Source organism: Lipotes vexillifer, unplaced genomic scaffold, assembly GCF_000442215.2.
Source record: "Lipotes vexillifer unplaced genomic scaffold, Lipotes_vexillifer_v1.1 scaffold70, whole genome shotgun sequence".
Taxonomy (NCBI): Eukaryota; Metazoa; Chordata; class Mammalia; order Artiodactyla; family Lipotidae; genus Lipotes; species Lipotes vexillifer.
The window spans coordinates 1,845,551-1,866,499 of NW_006789896.1; the positions used below are offsets into that span (position 1 = coordinate 1,845,551).

Consider the following 20,949-nt stretch of genomic DNA (forward strand, 5'->3'; position numbering starts at 1 on the left):
TAAATAAATAAATTTATTTTAAAAAAGACAAAAAAAGAAAACTAATGCTGGGACAACTGGTTAGCCACATGCAAAAGAATGAAGTTGGGCTCTTGCCTCACACCATATACAAAAATTAACTCCAAATGGATCGAAGACCTAAATACAAGAGCTAAAACTATAAAATTCTTAGAATAAAACACATTTATATCTTTGTGCCCTTGGATTAGACACTAGTTTCTTAGATATGACACCAAAAAGCATAAATAACCAAAAAGTAGAAAAATAAATAAAAAATAAATTGGCCTTCATCAAACTTAAAAAGTTTTGTGCATCGGGGACACTATCAGGAAAGTGAAAAGACAACCCACAGTACGGGAGAAAATATTTACAAATCATACATCTGATAAGAGTTTAGTACCCAGAATACATAAAGAACTCTTGTAACTCAAAAATAAAAAGATAAACCAGTTTAAAAAAATAGGCAAAGGATTTGAATAAACATTTCTCCAAAGAAGGTATACAAATGGCCTATAAGCAGGTGAAAAGATGCTCAGCGTCATTAGTCATCGGGAAAATGCAAATCAATACCACAATGAGATACCACTTCATACCCACTAGGATGGTTGTAATGAAAAAGATAGATAAAAACAAGTGTTGGTGAGAAATCAAAACCCTCGTACATTGCTGATGGGAATATAAAATGATGTAGCTGCCTTGGAAAGCAGACTGGCAGTTCCTCAAAAAGTTAAACGTAGAGTAGCCCTATGACCCAGCAACCACATTCCTAGGAATATACCCAAAGAGAACCGAAAACATACACCAACACAAAAACTTGTACACGAACCTTCATAGCAATATAACTCATAATAGCCAAAAAATGAAAACAACCCAAATCTCCATCAATTGATGAATGGATGAAGAAAATGTAGTATATCCATACATTAGAATATTATATTAGAATAAAAAGGAATGTAGTACTGGTCCCAGTGGTAAGATGGTGGCCGCTGCAGAGCGTGATGTGGTAATGGCAGCAACTGAGCCAGAGCTGCTCAACCACGAAGAAATGAAGAAGGAAACAGTCTTTCAAGGAGCAAGGAGGTGCATACTATGTCAAGAAAGATTACAGTGACACATATATATAGATATCTATATACAGCTATTATATGTAGATATACTCTTTATATATATACAGTAGCCATGTGACATGTGTGTGTAATGGAATACTACTCAGCCATAAAAAAGAATGAAATAATGCCATTTGCAGCATCATGGATGGACCTAGAGATTATCATACTAAGTGAAGTAAGTCAGGAAGAGAAAGACAAATACCATATATCACTTATATGTGGAATCTAAAACCTGATACAAATGAACTCATTTACAAAACAGAAACAGACTCACAGACATAGAAAACAAACTTACGGTTACCAAAGGGGAAAGGGGGTTGGGGAGGGATAAATTAGGAGTTTGAGAGTTCAAGGCATTCTTTGGCAGTCCTGGGAGCTTTGAAGCATCTGGTCCAGGGAATTTTTTTTTTTTTTTCAATTTGACAAATGAAACTATTTAGAACCCAGAAAATGCAGATTTGTGCAGTTTAACCTGGAATGTGGACACAGGTCACCTCCCTTCATCATGTCTCCATGTACTTAGAGCGGTTTTGCTTTCTTAGTTGGATACTCTGCCTGTGTGAGTGGGGTGAAGGAAAGGGAGCCAGACTAAAGACTGCAGGTAGGGGAGGGAGGCAGAGAGTGAACAGGGAGACAGCTTGTGAATTTTTGTTTTGCTGTTTAAATTTATTAAAAAAAGAAAGAAAATTGAGAATAAAATGTTTCACCCTTATTTTTTAAAAAAAGGAATGAAGTACTGATAGATGCTATGTCTTAGCCTGCTCAGGTTGCCATAATAATATACCATAGCTTTCCAGGCGGCGGGGACGGAGGTGGGCCTGGCGGTCCGCGCGGCCTCCGGACTGGAGCCCGGGTCCCCGCCCACCCCAGCGCCCGCCGCTGGCCGAGCTCCGCATCACCGTCCTGGGTCCCGGTGGCCGGAGGTGCGCCCGGGTCCGCGGGACAGGCGGGCGCAGAGGTCGCCTGTGTTGGGGGGGGTGGGGTGCGGCGAGGTTCCCGCACCTCCATGGAGCCCGGTCCGGGCTGGGGCGCCGCGCCTTGCTATGCTCTCCGCACTCTCCCGGCTCTGAAGTCTCGAGAACACGGCTAGGCAGCAGTAGTTCGATGGGGCGTTTGCCTGCTGGGAACTAGGGGCCTGCAGGGGTCTCAGTTCTTGGCTGGCCTCGGGAGCAAGAGGTTGCCAGGCGTGTGACGGCAGCAGGTAGGAGTGAGACACTGGTGCAGTGATGAGCAGGAAAGGAAGGACAGTGGCAGTTGGCCTATGAACCTAGGCAAGAATGACCAGCCAACACAATCCAGACCAAGGTCCGTGGGCCCAGCTCGGTCCTGTGAGGCTGGTCAGTGGAATAGACCTGAAGGTGTGGCTCTTGTCACTCTAGGACTGGCTTCGGGACAGATCCAGCTGATGAGGCCAGGGCACCGTCCTCAGTTCTCCAGGAGAGTGGGCCGGAGTTGAGCCAGGGGCGTGTGCCCGACTCAGCACTGAGGCCACGCATGTCCAGTCTGCTGGCAAGGGCAGTGGAGAGCCGGGGGAAGTCATGGCCTTGTGAATGTCCTCTGATGAAAAAGAACCTGCAGGCTTATAAAAATAACTTTTGTGTGGAACGTTGGTGTGTTGAAAAGCAGTTCTGTGTGCTGTTCCCCCTTGGTGTGGATCAGCAGTGCTGAGGCAGCAGGCGTGATACAGAAGTGTGAGCAGAGACCGTTTGGAGTCCCCAGACTCCAGGGAAGCTAGAGGTGACAGCCAGCCTAGTGAAGAGGACAGGAGTTGGGGCTGGTGGCGGCAGCCCAGCAGGCGCCCCTCGTCTCAGGGCCCTAATCCTGGCTCCAGCTGGATGGTCAGGGGAGCTGCAAGGTCGTCTGGGTGAGCAGAGCCCACAGTCCTGAGCTGTTCTTCGTTGTGTTTGGGTCCTCTCCCCCGATCCAAGGGGAGAAATCTAGATGAGGTTTAAGAATTAGTGCTTTAAGAATGTGGATCTCATAGTTGAAACCTTGGAACACGTGTTTTCAGCCCAAGGTGTTAAAATGAATGGAAGGATTCAATGCCTTTTCAAGGAGGGTGTCTCCATGTGGGCAGAACTAGAGAATAAATGGGTCTTGAATATATACCATAGACTGGGAGGCTTAAACAACAGAAATTTATTTTCTCACAGTTCTGGGGGCTGAAGTCCAAGATGAGGGTACCAGCATGGTTGGTTTCTGGTGAGTGCTCTCCCCTTGGGATGCAGACAGCCACCTTCTGGATATGTGCTCACGTGACCTCCTTTTTATGGGATCATGGAGAGAGAGAGAGAGAACAAACTCTCTGGTGTCTCTTCTTATAAGGGCATTAATCCTGTCATGAGGTCACCTTCAGGACCTCATCCAACCCTAATTACCTCACAAAGACCCCATTTCCAAATAACATCACATTGGGGGTTAGAGCTTCAACACAGGAATTTGGCAGAGGCACAAACATTCAGTTTACATGATGAATGAACCCTGAACATATTACACCAAGTGACAGAAGCTGGTCACAAAAGATCACATATTATAAGATTCTATTTACATGAAAGGTCCAGAATATGCAAATCCATAGAGATAGAAAGCAGATTAGTGGTTGCCAGGGGCTAGGGGGAAGAGGAAATAAACAGTGATTGCTGATGGCTACAGAGTTTATTTTTAGGTTGGTGGGAATGTTCTGGAATTAGATTATGGTAGTTGTTGCAAAACTTTGTTAATATACTAAGAGTCTCCACTGAATTGTGCCCTTCAGAATGGCAAACTTTATGACATGTGAGTTATATCTTAATTAATTAATTAATTAATTATTTTTGATGTGGACCATTTTTAAAGTCTTTGTTTAATTTGTTACAATATTGCTTCTGTTTTATGCTTTAGTTCTTTGGCTGAGAGGCATGTGGGTTCTTAGCTCCCTGACCAGGGATCGAACCCCCATCCCCTGCGTTGGAAGGCGAAGTCTTAACCACTGGACCGCCAGGGAAGTCCCTTAAAATTTTTTTTAAAAAGAGAGGAAAAAAGATACAGAGACCCATCAATCAATGGATCAACTTACTGGGCTCTTAATTCAAACAAAGCAACTTAAAAAAAGACGTTTTTTAAACAACCAGGGAAAATTGAATGTGGATTCTTTTTTTTTTAATTTATTTTTTAATTGATGTAACATTGGTGTATAATATTACATGTTTCATGTATGCAGCATTATATTTCTACTTCTGTATACACTACAGCCTGCTGACCACCAAAAATTTAGTTTCCATCCATCACCATACAGTTGCCAACCATATAGTTACAACATATGTTACCCATTTTGCCCTTCTCACCCTTCCGCTCTGGTAACCACTACTCTGTTCTCTGTATCTACATGTTTGTTTTTATTTGGTTTGGTTTGTTCGTTTGTTTTTTATATTCCACGTGAGCAAAATCATATGGTATTGTATTTCTCTGACTTATTTCACTTAGCATGATACCCTCAAGGTGCATCAGATGGCAAGATTTCATCTTTTTAATGGCTGAGTAGTATTCCATTGTATGTATAATATATGCCACATCTTCTTTATTTATTCATCCATTTATTGGTACTTAGGTTGTTTCCATATCTTGGCTATTTAAAATAATGCTATGATGGGGCTTCCTTGGTGGTGCAGTGGTTGAGAGTCCGCCTGCTGACACAGGGGACACGGGTTCGTGCCCCGGTCCGGGAAGATCCCACATGCCGCAGAGCGGCTGGGCCCGTGAGCCATGGCCGCTGAGCCTGTGCGTCCGGAGCCTGCGCGTCCGGAGCCTGTGCTCCGCAACTGGAGAGGCCACAAAAGTGAGAGGCCCGCGTACCAAAAAAAAAAAAAAAAAAAATCATGCTATGATGAACATAGGGGTGCATATTTCTTTTCAAATTAGTATTTTCATATTCTTTGGATAAATACCTAGAAATGTTGGGGGGAGTTCCCTGGTGGCACGGTGGTTAAGAATCTGCCTGCCAATGCAGGGAACACAGGTTCGAGCCCTGGCCCGGGAAGATCCCACATGCCATGGAGCAACTGAGACTGTGCGCCACAACTACTGAGCCTGTGCTGTAGAGACCACGGGCCACAACTACTGAGCCTGCGTGCCACAGCTACTGAAGCCCGCACACCTAGAGCCCATGCTGTGCAACAAGAGAAGCCACTGCAGTGAGAAGCCTGTGCACCGCAACAAAGAGCAGCCCCCCGCTCGCTGCAACTAGAGAAAGCCTGCAAGCCAGCAATGAAGACCCAACACAGCCAAAAAAGAAAGAAAGGAAGGAAAAAAGAAAAAAAAAGTTATATTAAAAAAAAATAATACCCAGAAGTGTTGGGAATTCCCCGGCGGTCCAGTGGTTAGGACTCTGTGCTTTCACTGCTGTGGACCCAGGTTCAATCCCTGCTCGGGGAACTAAGATCCCACAGCCACATGGCGTGGCCAAAACAAACAAAAAACCCCAGAAGTGAAATAGTTAGGTCATATGGTAGTCCTATTCTTAAGTTTTTGAGAAAACTCTGTACTGGTAACACTCTGGCTTTACCAGTTTACAGTTCCACTAACATTGAATGAGTGTTCTCTTTTCTCCACATACTCACCAACACTTGTTATTTCTTGCCTATTTGATGATAGCAGTTCTAACAGATGTGAGGTAGTATCTTACTGTGGTTTTGATTTGTATTTCCCTAATAATTAGTGATGTTGAACATCTTTCCATGTGCCTGTTGGCTATCCATATGTCTTCTTTGGAAAAACGTCTATTGAGCCCCTCTGCCCATTTTTTAATCAGGTTGTTTGTGTTTTGCTGTTGTTGAATTGTATGAGTTCTTTATCTATTATGAATATTAATCCCTTATTGGACATATGATTTACAAATATCTTCTCCCATTTGGTAGGTTGTCTTTGTTTTGTTGGTGGTTTCCCTCGCTGTGCGGAAGCTTTTTAGTTTGATACAGTCCTGTTTGTTTATTTTTGCTTTTGTTTCCCTTGCCTGAGGAGACATATCTAGAAAGATATTGTTAATACTGATGCCCAAGAGTATACTGCCTATGTTTTCTTCTAGGAGTTTTATGGTTTCAGGTTTTACATTAAAGTCTCTGATCCATTTTGAGTTGATTTTTGTGTATGGTGTGGGATAGTGGTGTAGTTTAATTTTTTTGCATGCGGATGCCCAGTTTTCCCAACTCCATTTATGGAAGAGACTATCCTTTTGCCATTGTATGTTCTTTGTACCTTTGTAGTGAATTAGTTGTGTGGGTTTATATGTGTGGGTTTATTTGAACATGGATTCTGTATTAGATGATATAAGGGATTATTGATTTGGAAATGTGCAATAGTAGTAATGCGGTTATATATTTTTAAAAAATCCTTACATACTGGTAAAACGGCCTGTCTGAGATTTGCTTTAAAATACTCTAGGGAAAAAAATGGAAGAAAGATGGGTGAAACAGGAATGACAGAATATTGATAATTTTTGAAGCTGAATAATTGCTATATGAGGATCCATTATCCTATTGTACCTTATTTGGGTTTGTTTAACAATGCTATAATAAAGTTTCAAAACATAAATCAAATATGGCAGAGGGGAAAAAAAGTCTTGATTAGTATTGAATTCCAGAAAGTTCATCCTCCAATAGAAGATGCTGAGCTGGGCCCTAGGGCAATGAAAGCACACCTTTGCCCCCAAGGCTTCCTGAGCTTCATTCAGAGGAGAGAAGCCACTGGAACCACTCCCAGAAGATGCTTTGGGTTAGAATTGACCTTTTTACAGAGCATTTGCAGAGATGATGCACTTTCAGGCTATATCAATTAGTTTTTGTTGTGTAACAGACTACCCCCAAAGCTTAGTGGTTTAAAATAAACAAACACTGATTATTTCTCATGATTCTGTGGGGTAGCTGGGATTCTGGGCTGACTTGACAGGGGCCAGATGGACTAGTTTAGGACGGTCTCACTCAAATGCCTGAGGCCTCCTATAGGAAGCTAGCCCGGAATTGTTTACATGACATGAAGCCCTCCCAGCAGCAACAGAGGACAAGCCGAAGGCATAGGCACATCCCACTGGTCAGAGCAAGTCACATGGCCAAGCCCAGATTAAAGGGGTTAGAAATAGTGCCTCCTTCACAAATTGGACTTGTACTGAATGGGATATGGGAGCCGAGGGAGCCAGTCAGGGATCTGACTCAGCCCACCTCTCTGAATGAGACTTACTACTCTTGAAATGTGGCCAAGAGTGGGTCCTGTGTTATTCATGTGCCCCAGGTCTAGAATCCTCTTTGCACTGAACAGAGGTGGTGGATGAAATGTTATTCAGAAATATAGACCCTGGGCTAATGGAATTAACCAGAAAAAAATCATTCCTTTTTATGCTTTTGTTTATCTTCTTTTTTCTGTGGCCTCAACTCAGCCCTATTTTTCATCCACCTCCTCCTTAAACTGAGCATCTGTGACTCACTCTACAGGGCTGCTAGTTGCTAGAATGTCCCTCCCCACATTCTCAAAGGACAGAGGGGCTTGATTCATGGGAGGACGATGGGGCTGGGCATGAGGCCTTGGGACAGCTCCCTGCCCCCAGGCCTGTTTCCTCACCTCTGGATGTGGAGGTTGCCTGGAATGTCTCTGAGACCCTCGTGGCCCTGCCCTGCTTACAGGGAAGCTGTCAAGCTGGAGCAGGTGGTCCAATGCTCTGTCCCTGGGCCTCAGGTCAGGCCTGGCCACTTTGGGGAGAAGAATGCTCTGCGTAGGTGTAATAGATTGGTTGCAAAAGTGGCCCTAATTCTTCACACGCACCCCCATCCATAACTTTTTTTAAAATTGAAGTATAGTCGATTTACAATATTGTGTTACTTTCAGGTATACTGCAAAGTGATTCAGTTATATATATGCTCATGTTGCTCATTCATTTGAGGCGCTATCTGTTGACTTCCCACCAAGGAACGTGTAGCTCCTTGTCACCCGCTTCCCTCACCACTCATGTGCACCCTCCCCCGGCCCTTGTCCTTCCAGGATCCTTCAATCATGCTTCTGTTAAACTAACTTTCACTTTTTACTTGCTACTGTGACTTTGAAAATTCTATTTGCAGTTGAATTATGTAGAATAATATTCCAGCTTGTCCAGCTTTTCTCTGCATGAGCTTCTAAAGGGCTGTTCCAAAGCCCTGGGTAGAGTGGGGGTGGGGTGGGAGAGGCCATTCTCAAACTCCTCCCCCTCCCTCTTCCCCACCAGAGAGACAGACAGACAGACACCCCCATTCTTTTAGGTGATTTCCTCTGTGCCCCTCCCCCTGAGAGAAGGCTCTGGCTTCTGTGCCATTAGGTACCTCCCACTTTGTGCCTTCCTGGCTTCCGCACATCTCCCCCATTTCAGTGGATCGGTGGGACCACAGATAGCACCCAGGATTAGGGCTCTGTGGTGTGGCATGAAGGTGACCATGACCCCAGTTCTCACTTTCTCAGCTTCTCTGCCCTGGTCTGGTGGTCTAGGGTGCGTGGTGGGAGGCTTTCTGGGAGATTTCTGAGTGAGGAGGTGGCTAGGAGAGTGTTCTCTGGGGCATGGAGGGGTGCAGAGCCCGATTCTGGGCTTTTTTTTAACCTCCCCGCAGTTCAAGCTGTTCATGTACTTTACCTGTGATCTGCTGCCTTCAGGAAGCTCCCTTGATTTAACCCACACAGCTCATTCATTCCTTGGTCCTGCTTTCGTTTTGGCCCCAGGCTGTCAGCTGGTGTCCTTTTAACTTACTCCTGGGCTGGGGCTGCCCTTTGGTTGTTCTGTCATTTCTGTGTCCCCAAGTAGCCAGCAACCAGGGCAGGGCTGTGCACCTCTGGCCTTCCCTGGTGGTCCCGGCCAGCGGTGGGTGCAGCCTGCACAGTAGGCTCTGCGCGTCTGTGGCTGATGGCTGAGTGGCAGCACCACTCTTACATAATCAGTTTCTCTCCTCCTTTCTCTTTCCAGAGCCAGATTTCACACTGAGCAGCTGCAGACAGAGAAATCAGAGAAAGCACAACCCAGCCTCAGATTCCGAGGGGCCTGCTGGGGACTCTCTCCTCCTGCTTAGAAGGAAGACCCCGAGGCAGCCGTTTCAGGCCAGGTCTTGGCTGCCATGGGACTCACAGCCACCGCCCCCCGGCTGCCCTCTGCACTGCCAGGCAGATAAGAGTGAGCCCTGCCCAGGAGCACCTGCCACCTCCTGCTGGGCCACTCCTCCGTGGCTAGTCCTTCCTCGACTTTGGGCCACCTTTGCTGACCCGAGGCCATGTAGGCCCCACTCAGGCCTCTGTGGATAGACACATTGCTGGGGACACCACCTCTGCTCTCTGGGAGACCCAGTGCACCACCATGCCCCGGGGATTCGCCTGGCTGCGCTGTGAGTACTGGGGCAGGGGGTCTGTGGGGACTGCCCAGGGAGAGCTTGGCCTAGAGCCAGGCTTTGTAACCATGGCAACCAGAGCATTCTTCCTGGTGAGAAGTTGAGATGCTTCCCAGCTTAATGGCAGGCACCCTTGGGGACTCCCACGCCGTCTGCCCTGTCTCCAGCTGACTGCAGCTCAGACGGGCATGGTGGGTATGAGCCTTAGGCTGGGTGGGCACAGTCAGTGGGTCACAGGGACAGGGCAGGCACTGGGGGTAGGAGGCAGCGTCTCACCTGCTCAGACTCATTGGTGCTCATTGAGGAGTACAGTGGGGATGGAGGTGGCAGAGAGATGATTTCTGGCCTCCCTGGGCGTGACCAGCCGGGGGTGGGGGCTTGTGAAGTTGCCTGGGCCCCGAGACACATGGGAGAAGTGCAACCTGCTCCCTCTGCCTTTCCCTCCATAAAGAGCTAAATCAAAAGGCAGAAAGAGAACATTGTCGTTGGGGAAAAGAAAAATAGTTGAAATGAGGACAGAAGAGAAAAAGAATCGACAGGTCTCTCAGGCCTGCCTGCTGGTGGGAGGCCAGACCAAGCTCCCTTCAGACTCCAAGATTCAATTTAATTGACTTAAATTCAACATATTTTTTTCTGGTGCCGCCCACATGCCCACTGGAGAGACAGTGCCATGACGACAAGGACCTGGGCTATCTCGTGCGTTTCTCTTTAACACCTGGCATGGAGTTAGGTGCTAGGAACTGTGTGCCACTTGCATGAGGTCCGGGGTCTGACCCTGTGAGGGATTCACAGAGGAGCTGGGTCCACCCTGGCCCTTGTGGAGGGTACTGCAAAGGGTCCGGATGTTCAGAACAGGTGGAAGGACCCAGACCCAGTGTTCTGGAATCTTCCAAGTCCTGAGGAGCAGGGTGAAGCAGGAGAAACAGCATGGCGAGGTGCCACTTGAAATGGTCTCAGAGGTGGGTGGGGTTCGCACATGTAGCCGTGGGGAGGTGAGGACTGTGTTCCTTCCAGGGAGAGGGAGCAGTGGAGCAAAGGCTCAGCAGTGAGAGCGTGAGAGGCCAGGCTGGAAAGCTGGTTTGGGCTCAGGTGGCTGAGGCCTTGAAAGCCAGGGTGAAGAGTGGCTAATTCGTGAGGTAACAGGGAGCTCTGGAAGGTCCGTGACCTGGGCGTGGGAGCTGAGATTGAGAGTTACTCTGCTTTCGAGAGATCAGTCTGGCCGTGCTTTGGGGAGTTGCTGTTACACCCTCCTGGGCAGGATGTGATGAGGTGATGAGGGTTCCTTCTGGAGATGGAAGTGAGAATGAAGAGGCCTGGCAGAGGGGACAAAGCTCATGAAAGCAGAGCGCAGGATTGGCAAGGACTGGCCATGGGGCGAGGGGGAGGGAGGGCTGAGGATCAGGGGCTCAGAGTGGGGCTGGGGTGCTGGAAAAGGAGTGGCTGCCGTAACAGATTGCCCCAATCTTGGCTTAAAACAGCAGAAATGTATTCTGTCACAGCTTTCGAGGTCAGAAGTCTGAAATCAAGTTGTCAAGGTTATGCTCCCTTTGAAGGCTTCAGGGGAGGATCCTTCTTGCCTCTTCCAGCTTCTGGTGGCTTCTGGCATTCCTTGGCTTGTGGCTGCATCACTCCAATCTGCCTTCATCTGTGAAGGCCACGTGAATGGTCTTGCCTTACATGTGTCTCTGTGTCCTTTCCTCTTCTTATAAGGACACCAGTCACTGAATTTAGGGCCTACCCTAAATTCAAGAGGATTTCATCTGGAGATTCTTAATACCATTTGCAAAGACCCTATCTCCAAATAAGGTTGCATCTGAGGTTCTTGGTGAACGTAAATTTGGGGGTATTTTCACACACAGGCACAGATATGGGGGTGGTGGACAAGCCCCATTTGTCACTGTGCACAGGACATTACTCTTTCTCCAGTCTCCTCTTCTGTCTTGCAGGCCTCTTAACTGTGGAGATAGGGGGGCACGGCGGGCCTCCCGACCAGGGTTGCACTAGCTGTGGGGCTTTCAGAATGCAGAGGGTACGTGAGGCTACAGCTCTGCTGTCCCTGCCTAGTTACCTGTTTGCTGGCCTGTTTTTCGGAGTGGAGGCAACAGGAAGGGAGCTTAACACTGGGAATGGTAGTTGGGCTGCAGACTTGGAGGAGGTCTAAGTTTGGGAGAAGGCAGATCATCTATGGACAGAGTTTCTGGGGCAACCCATGTGTGCCAGGCTGGGAAGCACGGAGGCTCTGTAAGTCTCTGCTACAAGGCTAGTGGCCAGGCCCCCAAAGGCTCCAGACTGGGAATCAGATGAGGGCAGGTGGGGTAGGACTTGGGGTGGAGTGGGCAGCCACAGGGTGACTGCCACATTGGAAAGAAGACTCAGTGTGGACAGGGATACTGATTTTTAAAGAAAAGATGGAAATTTGGATTTTTATGTGAAATCTCTGTGAACCAGAATGTGGCCCTAAGGACACCAATTTGTAAACTCTCACTTTCTGCCAAGTGCGGTCCCCAGACCCAGCAGCATCAGTTTTACTTCAGGACTTGTTGGAAATGCAGATTCTCTGCACTCCCCCCACCACTACCTCATACCTGCTCAATCAGATACCCTGGGTGAGCCATTACCAGCTTCTACAGGAGACCCAGATGCCTGATCCCAGTTCTCTGCTTGACGTGAACCCCAAAGTGCTGAGTAACATGTCCTCGCTGTGGTTCACAGTGCTGTGCATTCACACACTGGCTGCTACGTTGTCTGGTCAAGACAGTGAGTGAGGGGCTTCCCTTGTGGTGCAGTGGTTAAGAATCCACCTGCCAATTCAGGGGACACAGGTTCGAGCCCTGGTCCCGGAAATCCCACATGCCGCGGAGGAACTAAGCCCGTGCGCCACAACTGCTGAGCCTGTGCTCTAGAGTCCGCGAGCCACAACTACTGAGCCCACATGCCGCAACTACTGAAGCCCGCACGCTCTAGGGCCTGCATGCCGCAACTACTGAGCCCATGTACTGCAGCTACTGAAGCCCGCGTGCCTAGAGCCTATGCTCCGCAACAAGAGAAGCCACTGCAATGAGAAGCCCGCGCACCACAATGAAGAGTAGCCCCTGCTCACTGCAACTAGAGAAAGCCTGCACACAGCAATGAAGACCCAAAGCAGCCAAAAAAAAAAAAAAAAAGACAATGAATTGGTCAGATGGTGCTAGAGACGGGGTTGGTGGCTGGCGTAGGCAGGGGAGCCTCTGGGGAGGGAAGGAGTCTTGGTGAGACCTTGGAAGGGGTCTGCCGTGTGAGAGGATACCCAGGGCAGGGGCAATGTGTGAGCCTAAACCCTGAGGAAGGAATGATCCTGACCAGCATGGGTGCCAAGCTGAGTGTTAATGATGTAGAGACAAGGGAGAAAGCAAGCAGGAACACTGGTTTATCTGTTCCTTTGTCCAAATATTGGGTTGAGAATATGGGAAGAGAGAGAGGAAGTGCAAGATGGATTGCAAGTTTGCAAAAAATGTGGTGTCAGACTTCTATGAGGGGAAGGGCTGGTGGGCTGCAGGCCATAAGGGGCATGGGCTTGAGTAAACCTGAGCTTCTGGCCCAGCAGGGGCACAGGCATGGCAGCAGCACTGAGAAGGGGGTGGGAAAGTGAGTGTCAGTAGGCTCAGGCCGGTGAGGGTTTAAGAACAAAAGTCTCCCTAAGTGCTGGGGAAGTGAGGGCAGAAAGTCCAGTCAGTAATTGCTGCTCACAACCAGGGGTGAATCAAAGAGGTGACTCAGCCTGCCTGGCTATTTGGGGGGAAAAAAGGAAGAAAGAGAGAAAGAGAGAGAGAGAGAAGGAGGAGGATGGAAGGGAGGAAGGAAGGAAGAGGGAGAAAAGGAAAAAAAAAATTACTGCTTTTGACTATAACAATAATAGATACTAATTATAGAATGTAAAATATATCCTAAAAAATATAAAGAAGAACATAAAAATCGCCCATAGGGATTTGGTGCATTTCTTTCCATTGCATTTTCTATGCACACATATATACATAATTAACAAAATTCAAGTCATGCTTTATACCCAGATACAGTGTGTTGAATCATGCTTTTTAAAACTTTGCTAAGCATATCAAAAATATTTTTCTTATCATATAAGCATATCATAAGTATTCTTTGGCAATGTGATTTTTATTGGCTACATTCGTTATTATTGAACATCTAGGCCACTTACAGATGTTCACTATTACAAAATAATACTGCAAAGGAAGACTTTGTCCACAGATCTTTCGGTTATGTCTCTCTTTTGCTTCACATTTATTCCTAGAAATGAGTTTAATGGGTCAAAGGGGGCTTCCCTGGTGGTGCAGTGGTTGAGAGCCCGCCTGCCGATGCAGGGGACATGGGTTCGTGCCCCGGTCCGGGAAGATCCCACATGCCGTGGAGCGGCTGGGCCCGTGAGCCATGGCCGCTGAGCCTGTGTGTCCGGAGCCTGTGCTCAGCAACGGAAGAGGCCACAACAGTGAGAGGCCCGCGTACCGCAAAAAAAAAAAAAAAAAAAAAAAAAAAAGTCAACATAGTAACTATTCAGGGTCCACATGGTGCTGAGCTAGATAAAGGGCAGTTAGTTTTAAAAAAAAAAAAAAAAAGGGTCAAAGGGTGTGGACAATTTTAAAGCTTAGTGGGTCAAAGTGTGTGGGCATTAAGTCCATTAATAACAAAAATTGCCAAATTGCTTTCCAGGATGAGAGCATCTGCCTCACTATTTTGCCAGCAGCAAATGTTATTAAAATAAAATAAAACAACAGCAGCAACAACAAAAAAGTCTTTCCATTTGGTAGGTGAAACATGTATCGATGGTTTTGACGTGAATTTATTAGTGAGGTTGAGTCTCAGATACATCTCTTGCCCATCTATATTTTGTTCTTTCTGCTCCCATCAACTTAACCCTTGTTCATGTTTGTTGCAAATTCTCTCAGATAATTTTTGTAAGTCTGTTCAGTTACACAGAAATCACACTGTTTTTAAAGTCACAGTGACCTGCAGTGGTGAAGGCTGGTAACGTTTGGATCGTTTGTTAGCGGGGAAGAGAAACAGCCTGAGTGAGGTTCGCTCAGTATCCCGGAAAGACCAGACTGGAAGGGCTGCTACAAACCTGCTTGTACCTCTAATTAAGAGGCATGTCAGGGTCAGATAGAGCAGGGAGGACAATGGAGTGGGTCACCCAAGAGTCATTTGTAGAGTTGGAACTAGAATCCACAGCTCCAGAGTCTCTGGATGGAAAATGCAGCAAAAGGCTTTGAAAACTCATAGGCTCTAGATGAGGGGCAGGGGTTGCCATGGAAAGGAGGCTGTGCCTGCTCCCTGGGGCAGGAGTGGGAAGGAGACTGGAGACCAATCCCAGGCGTGGCTCCTGGGGGGCTTTGCCAGTCTGGGGCGGGAGGTGGCTGGGCTGGACGGTTCATGCTTGCCTGCATTGCTGTCCTACAGCCTGGACGGCAGGGAGAGTATTCCTGGCGCTGGGAAGGCCTCCTTGGGACCCTGCGCCCCTGACCCCGACCCTTCTGAGAGCACTTGTGACTGGGAAAAGGGAGGTCGTGTGCACAGCTCTGCGTACCCGGGCAGTGTGGGAGCCACACAGGTGGCTCACGTGTTGTTGTGTGCGGTCCACAGATCTCGGGATCCTCCTGGGCATGGCCTTGGGGAACCAGGGTTTGGAGGTGTGGCCGTTAACCCGGAGCGAGGAGTGTGCCATCACTGGCTTTCTGCGGGACAAGCTGCAGTACCGGAACCGCCTTCAGTACATGGTAACCACGTGGGCACTCGTTGTGTCCCTTTTCCAAAGTCCTGTGGCTCATGGGACATAAGGACCTGGAGATGCAGTCCCTCTCCTTGGACTTGTGTCAGGCCTGTGCCTGCCATGGCTCCTTTCTCCCTCACACACACCCATGTGCCTCGTCTGCACTTCCTGTCCCTGCTCCTGCCATCCATCCCTGGGGCCTCCAACCCTCCTATCTGATCTGACCTTTGATCCCACCTCCACGTGGCACTCACCCAGTGACTCAGGAATGGATTCCAGGAAACCTTGGGGGAACCCCAGGCACTATTTAGCAGGGGAGATAAGGACCTAGAAATTAGAATGTTTGATTCTTTTTATATGGTGGACCATATGGCATGTGGCTCTGTAGGTCTTTTTATTTTTTTTAACAGCTTTTTTGAGATATAATTCACATACCACACACCTCACCTGTTCAGGTGTACATTTCTATGGCTTTTAGTGTATTTGCAAAGTCATGAAACCATCACCATGATAAGTTTTAGAGCAATCTTTTAAAGTCATTTTCCTCGCTCCTCCTAAAGGATATGATTCTCTAGGAGTAGTAAGCCTCTCATCCTACATTTTGGCCCGAGACTTAAGCCTTAACGTGTTTTGTTTTGTTTCTCCTTCCCTGTGTCCCAGAGGAAAGAGCTGTCTTTATCCCAGCTGGGAGCCAAGCACATGTTTTCTGTAGAGGACCACTGCTGCCATCGAGGGCCGGTCCTGCGTCAAGTTCTTCTCCGAGGCTGGGGGAGCCCGAGCCGTTTCTGACTCTGATCTCATCCTTTGTTCTTGTGTCTCCCCAGAAGCACTACTTCCCCATCAGCTACAGGCTCAGTGTGCCTTACGAGGGGGTACTCCGGGTGGCCAACGTCACCAGGCTGGTGAGAACCCCCCTCTGGAGTGGGGAGGCCCCTGCCTCCTGGGACATCCTGTGGGCCCTGCCTGGAGGCACATTGGTCTGGGCAGATCCTGTTGCCAGGGGTCTTTCCTGGCCCCTCAAGCAAGCCTGCCCTTGGCTCCGGCCCCAGGTGCCCCTCCCACCCCATCCACAGTGGATGCCCGTGGTCTGCCCCCTGTGCAGGGCAAATCTGGGGGGCGGTCAGAGTTGTGGGGGGCAGGCCCAGAGGCTCCTGTCTGGGGTTTCAATAATTTCTCCTGTCCCTGCAGCAGAGGGCCCGGGTGAGCCAACAGGAGCTGCGGTATCTGTGGGTCTTGGTGAGTCTCAGTGCTACTGAGTGGGTGCAGGAGGTGCTGCTCGAGGGCCATCCGTCCTGGAAGTACCTGGAGGAGGTACATACGCTGCTGCTGGATGTCAAACAAGGCCTCCCGGTGAGCTGTGCGGAGGTGCAGGTGGCCAGGGTGGGTGCGTGTGTGTGTGTGTGTGGGGGGGCAAAAGCTATCAAGGGAGAAGGTAAAGGCATGGAAAGTTCTGGCATGTCCTGGAGAGTGTGGGAGAAATGGAGGGGGTAGGGTGGTGGACTGGGCTTGGGGGGCAAGAGATGCGCCTGAGACCCTGTTATGCTCTGCAACCCTGGGTGAGTCATTGATCCCTCTCACTTTATTTCCACATCTAAGAAAAGAGGGAAAGGAAGAGGGGTAAATGGGTGGAGCACAGGGGGGTTGAGGGCGATGAAACTCTTCTGTATGATGCTGTAACGGTGGGTATAATTGCATTTGTCAAAGCCCATTGAATGTACAACAGAAAGAGTGAACCCTAAGGTAAACGGACCTTAATTAATAATAATAATAGAGGTTCCCGATTGCTGCCTGTTCAGCAGTGTTGATCGGAGGCCTGGGGGATACGTCTTTCAAAAAGCCTAGAGAGTAAGGTGACGGGGTCGTTGTGTATCTTCGCAGGCCATGTGTGTGCCATGGGACCCCTCCCCACACCCCCACCTTGCCCTACTGACATCCCCAGCCCTCCTTAGAACCCTGGTACACAACTGCCCCAGGGCCCCACCTGCTGCCCAGCAAGAACAGCCAACAGGAAGCCAACTGTGAGCCTCTGCTGACACCAGGGCTCAGGGCCAGCACCTGCTTTTGCAGCTGCCGAGAACTTTGTGGAGGCTCTCCATTCTGGCGGGGACTGGGAGACCCAGCCGTTTCCTTGGTGGCTTTCTTGTGCCTGTGGGCCGGGGGGTTGGAGCTGACCTGGGGAATGGACTGTGTTCCATCCTCAGTTTTCCTTGGGAGTGTCTCTGGCTCTGTGAGCTCTGGGGAGCTGGGAAGGAGACTGTGGGGAGGCTGAGGCCCTGCCCACCTGGGCTCTTCAGATTAAACCAGCTTTTTTTTTTTAAGATTTTTTTTTTTTTGATGTGGACCATTTTCAAAGTCTTTATTGAATTTGTTACAATATCGCTTCTGTTTTATGCTTTTGTTTTTGACCATGAGGCATGTGGGATCTTAGCTCCCCAACCAGGGATCGAACCCGCACCCACTGCATCGGAAGGCGAAGTCTTAACCACTGGACCGCCAGGGAAATCCCTGAACCAACTTTTAACCTCTTCTTTCTCACAATGTTAATGGTAGACGGCCCGTTCCATACGTGCCCAACATCTATGGGGCAGTGGGTCCTCCCTCTGGGGAGAGGGCCATGGGCATGGGCCCCTTTGCCCTCCTGCCACCCTCACTTCTCTCTCTAAGCCTTTGTATATTAGTTTTTTGGGGACTGCGGTCACAAATTACTACCAACTGGTGGCTTAAAACAACAGAAATTATTCTATTGCAGTTCTGTAGACCAGAAGTCTGAAATCAAGGTGTCAGCAGGGCCATGCTCCCTCCAAAGGCTCTAGAGGAGGATCTTTCCCACCTCTTCCAGCTTCTGGTGGATGATGGTGTTCTTGGTTTGTGCAGCATCACTCCACCCTCTGCCTCTGTCTTCACATGGCCTCTCCCTCTGTGTCCCAGAGAAGGACCTATGTCCTTTCTCTTACAAGGACAACAGTCATTGGATTTAGGGCCCACCATAAATCCAGACTGATCTCATCTGGAGATCCCTGACTTAATTACATCTGCATAGACCCCATTTCCAAACAAGTCATATTCGCAGGTACTAGGGATTGGGCCTTGGACAGAGCTTTTTTAGGGGTTTGTGGGGCAGGGGGACACACAGTTCAACCTAGAACACTTCACTTTTAGGAAGGTCCTTCCCCAGCTCAGGTCCCACGTTTCCTCCTGCTCCATGTCTTTTTTTTTTAAGTATTATTATTTATTTATTTATACATTTATTTATTTATTTATTTATTTTTATGTTTGGCTGCGTTGGGTCTTCGTTGCTGTGCGCCGGCTTTCTCTAGTTATGGCGAGCGGGGGCTGCTCTTTGTCGAGGTGCGCGGGCTTCTCAGCGATGGCATGTCTCTGTTGCGGAGCACGGGCTCTAGGCGCGCGGGCTTCAGTAGTTGTGGCATACAGGGGCTCAGTAGTTGTGGCGCACGGGCTTAGTTGCTCCGCGGCGTGTGAGATCTTCCCGGACCAGGGCTTGAACCCGCGTCCCCTGCACTGGCAGGCGGATTCTTAACCACTGCGCCACCAGGGAAGCCCCGTGCTCCGTGTCTTCTACGACAGTTCTGGCCCCTGCTCTGTCCCTCCCATGGTGCCTGGTGCTCCCCACACCAGGTTCCTTTTGTTAAGTGTTGTGGAGAGGAGCCCCCGAGCTTGGAGCTGGAGACCCAGCCCTGTCAGTGTGCCTAGTGCGCCTCACGATATGACCGACCCTCCTGAGGGTCCTGTCTCTTCTTCATGGCAGTCAGTGTGGGTCTTTGCATCCTGAAGGACAGTGTCCCTGGGATAGGGACTCCTCATGTGGTGGTGGCCGGGCCTGGGCTAGAACAGCAAGGATGCCCCCACCTCCTCCCTGTCTGGCCTGCCCCTAGGAGAGGAAATGAGAAGCTTCTGTGTGTTGTGCTTGAGTGAGGGACATCGAGGGAGCCCCTCCCAGGAAAAATGGCACCTGCAGGAAGGAGAGAAATTGCTCTCAGGAGTCCTGGTCACAGGGATCTCTTGTCCTCCTTCCAGGCAGGACAGCCAGCACGCCCCCCCCTCCCCGCCCCCCAGAGCTCTCCTGGAATCTCTTCACAGGCTGGGGGTGGCACCTGTGGTCCTGAAGATTTCCTCCCTTTCAGGGTGTGGAGGTCAGCCCCCAGGTGGAAGCAGTGCTGTCCCTCTTGAGTGCCCCAGGAAGCCTGAAGCTGGTGCGGCCCAAAGCTCTGCTGGACAACTGCTTGCGGGTCATGGAGCTGTTGTACTGCTCTTGCTGTAAGGAGCTCTGAGGGGCTGGGGGCGGGACACTGGGTGTCTGAGCCCAGGTCGCTGAGCAGAGCTGGGACCCTCCTCGGCATGCCCTCTGCTTCCCAGGGCTACAGGCCGTTTCTGGAAGCTGAGATGGGCCCTGGGTACAGGGAGGACAGTGTGGCTTGGTCTGGGGATGAGTGGGGTGTTGACCAGTCCTGCAGTCTTATTTGTGTCTGTGTGTGTGTGTTGCCTGCAGGTAAACAAAGCCCTGTCCTAAACTGGCAGGATTGTGAGGTGCCAAGGCCTCAGCCTCACAGCCCGGAGCCCTCGTCACAGTGTGTGGCCGCCCAGCTATACCCCCTGCGCCAGCAGCCCCCCACCTCCCTGCCCCACTCCCCGGCATCCACGGCTGGAGGCCCAGCTCAGTGAAGCTGCTGAGGGCACAGGGCGAAGGCCTCCTGCCGAGTGGGCTGCATGGTAACTGGGTGGGGCAGCTGGAGGAGCTCCTGCAGGAGATGCACTGGGCCTGAGGCTTCTCTGGGTGGTGGTGGGGAGACCCTCTTGGGAGAGGAGGCCCTAGAGGGGTATTTCTCCTTTGAGGGGGACTCAGTGCCTGAGAAGGGTTCAGCTTTCCACCTTCCATATTTCCCATGGTCTCACCTGGAGCGGTGGGCGCTGGGGGGCACCTGAAGGTCAATGAAGACAGAGCCTACAGCCCCTCCTGTCACTGCCCGGGCTGCCCTCTTCCCTGAGGGCAGGGCTGACCGTCTCCTAAGCCCAAAGAGGTGAGAGCTGTACCAGGTGGGCATGGGGGTGGGGACACGACTCGGCGAGGGCAGCAAAGCTGGGGAGAGGGCATAGCCAAATGCCACATCTTGCCATAGTTCCCTTTATTTTTTCTATTAAACACCTGCTTTGTTTTGGTTTGTTTTGGTTTGCTTTGCATCTTGAGAAGGCCCACCTGGAGAAGGCCGCTTTCCCCTCCTGCCAGGTGCAGGAGGCAGGAGGAGGAGGGGCGTGGGCTGGTCTGGCCCTGGGGCCTCGGTCTGAGGATTCAGATGTGGAGTGGTCAGGGCCTTAGCCAGGGCCCTGGAATGGTAGATATTTGAGGGACGGAGTTCCTTCCAGCCCTGCCCCAGCCCCTGAAGCCTTAGCCAGCCTGACTTCGCGGGGGCGGGGGGGTTTATCTCCCACAGTGCGTCCTGGCCACCCCTCCATCTGGCAGCCCCAAGACCGCCCCCAGCAGGGACAGAGCTGAGGCATTCAAAGGCATGGGTCCTGGCACGAGACCTCGCGAGTCCTGCACGATCGCCCCCCCCATCACGGAGCCCTGCAGGGAGCCCCGCCCCCAGAGGGGATCTGGGATGGGATGGGCAAGGGCTGGGGTGCCGGCAGGTGAGCAACGGTGGAGAAAGCTAGGCGGAGGCAGGGGTGTTAATTACAGTACAACTTTATTAATACTGGAATC

At 49.9% G+C, this 20,949-nt stretch overlaps 1 protein-coding gene across 1 annotated transcript; it reads left to right on the top strand.

The window, feature by feature from the left end:
• The first annotated feature begins 9,368 nt into the window (after positions 1–9,368).
• Positions 9,369–20,011, top strand: IL34 (interleukin 34). The gene is given in 7 exon segments (XM_007462999.1): positions 9,369–9,469; positions 15,104–15,237; positions 16,055–16,132; positions 16,419–16,580; positions 19,373–19,505; positions 19,738–19,895; positions 19,898–20,011. Coding segments are annotated over 7 exon segments (807 nt in total). The 5' UTR covers positions 9,369–9,441.
• Positions 20,012–20,949: the final 938 nt, after the last annotated feature.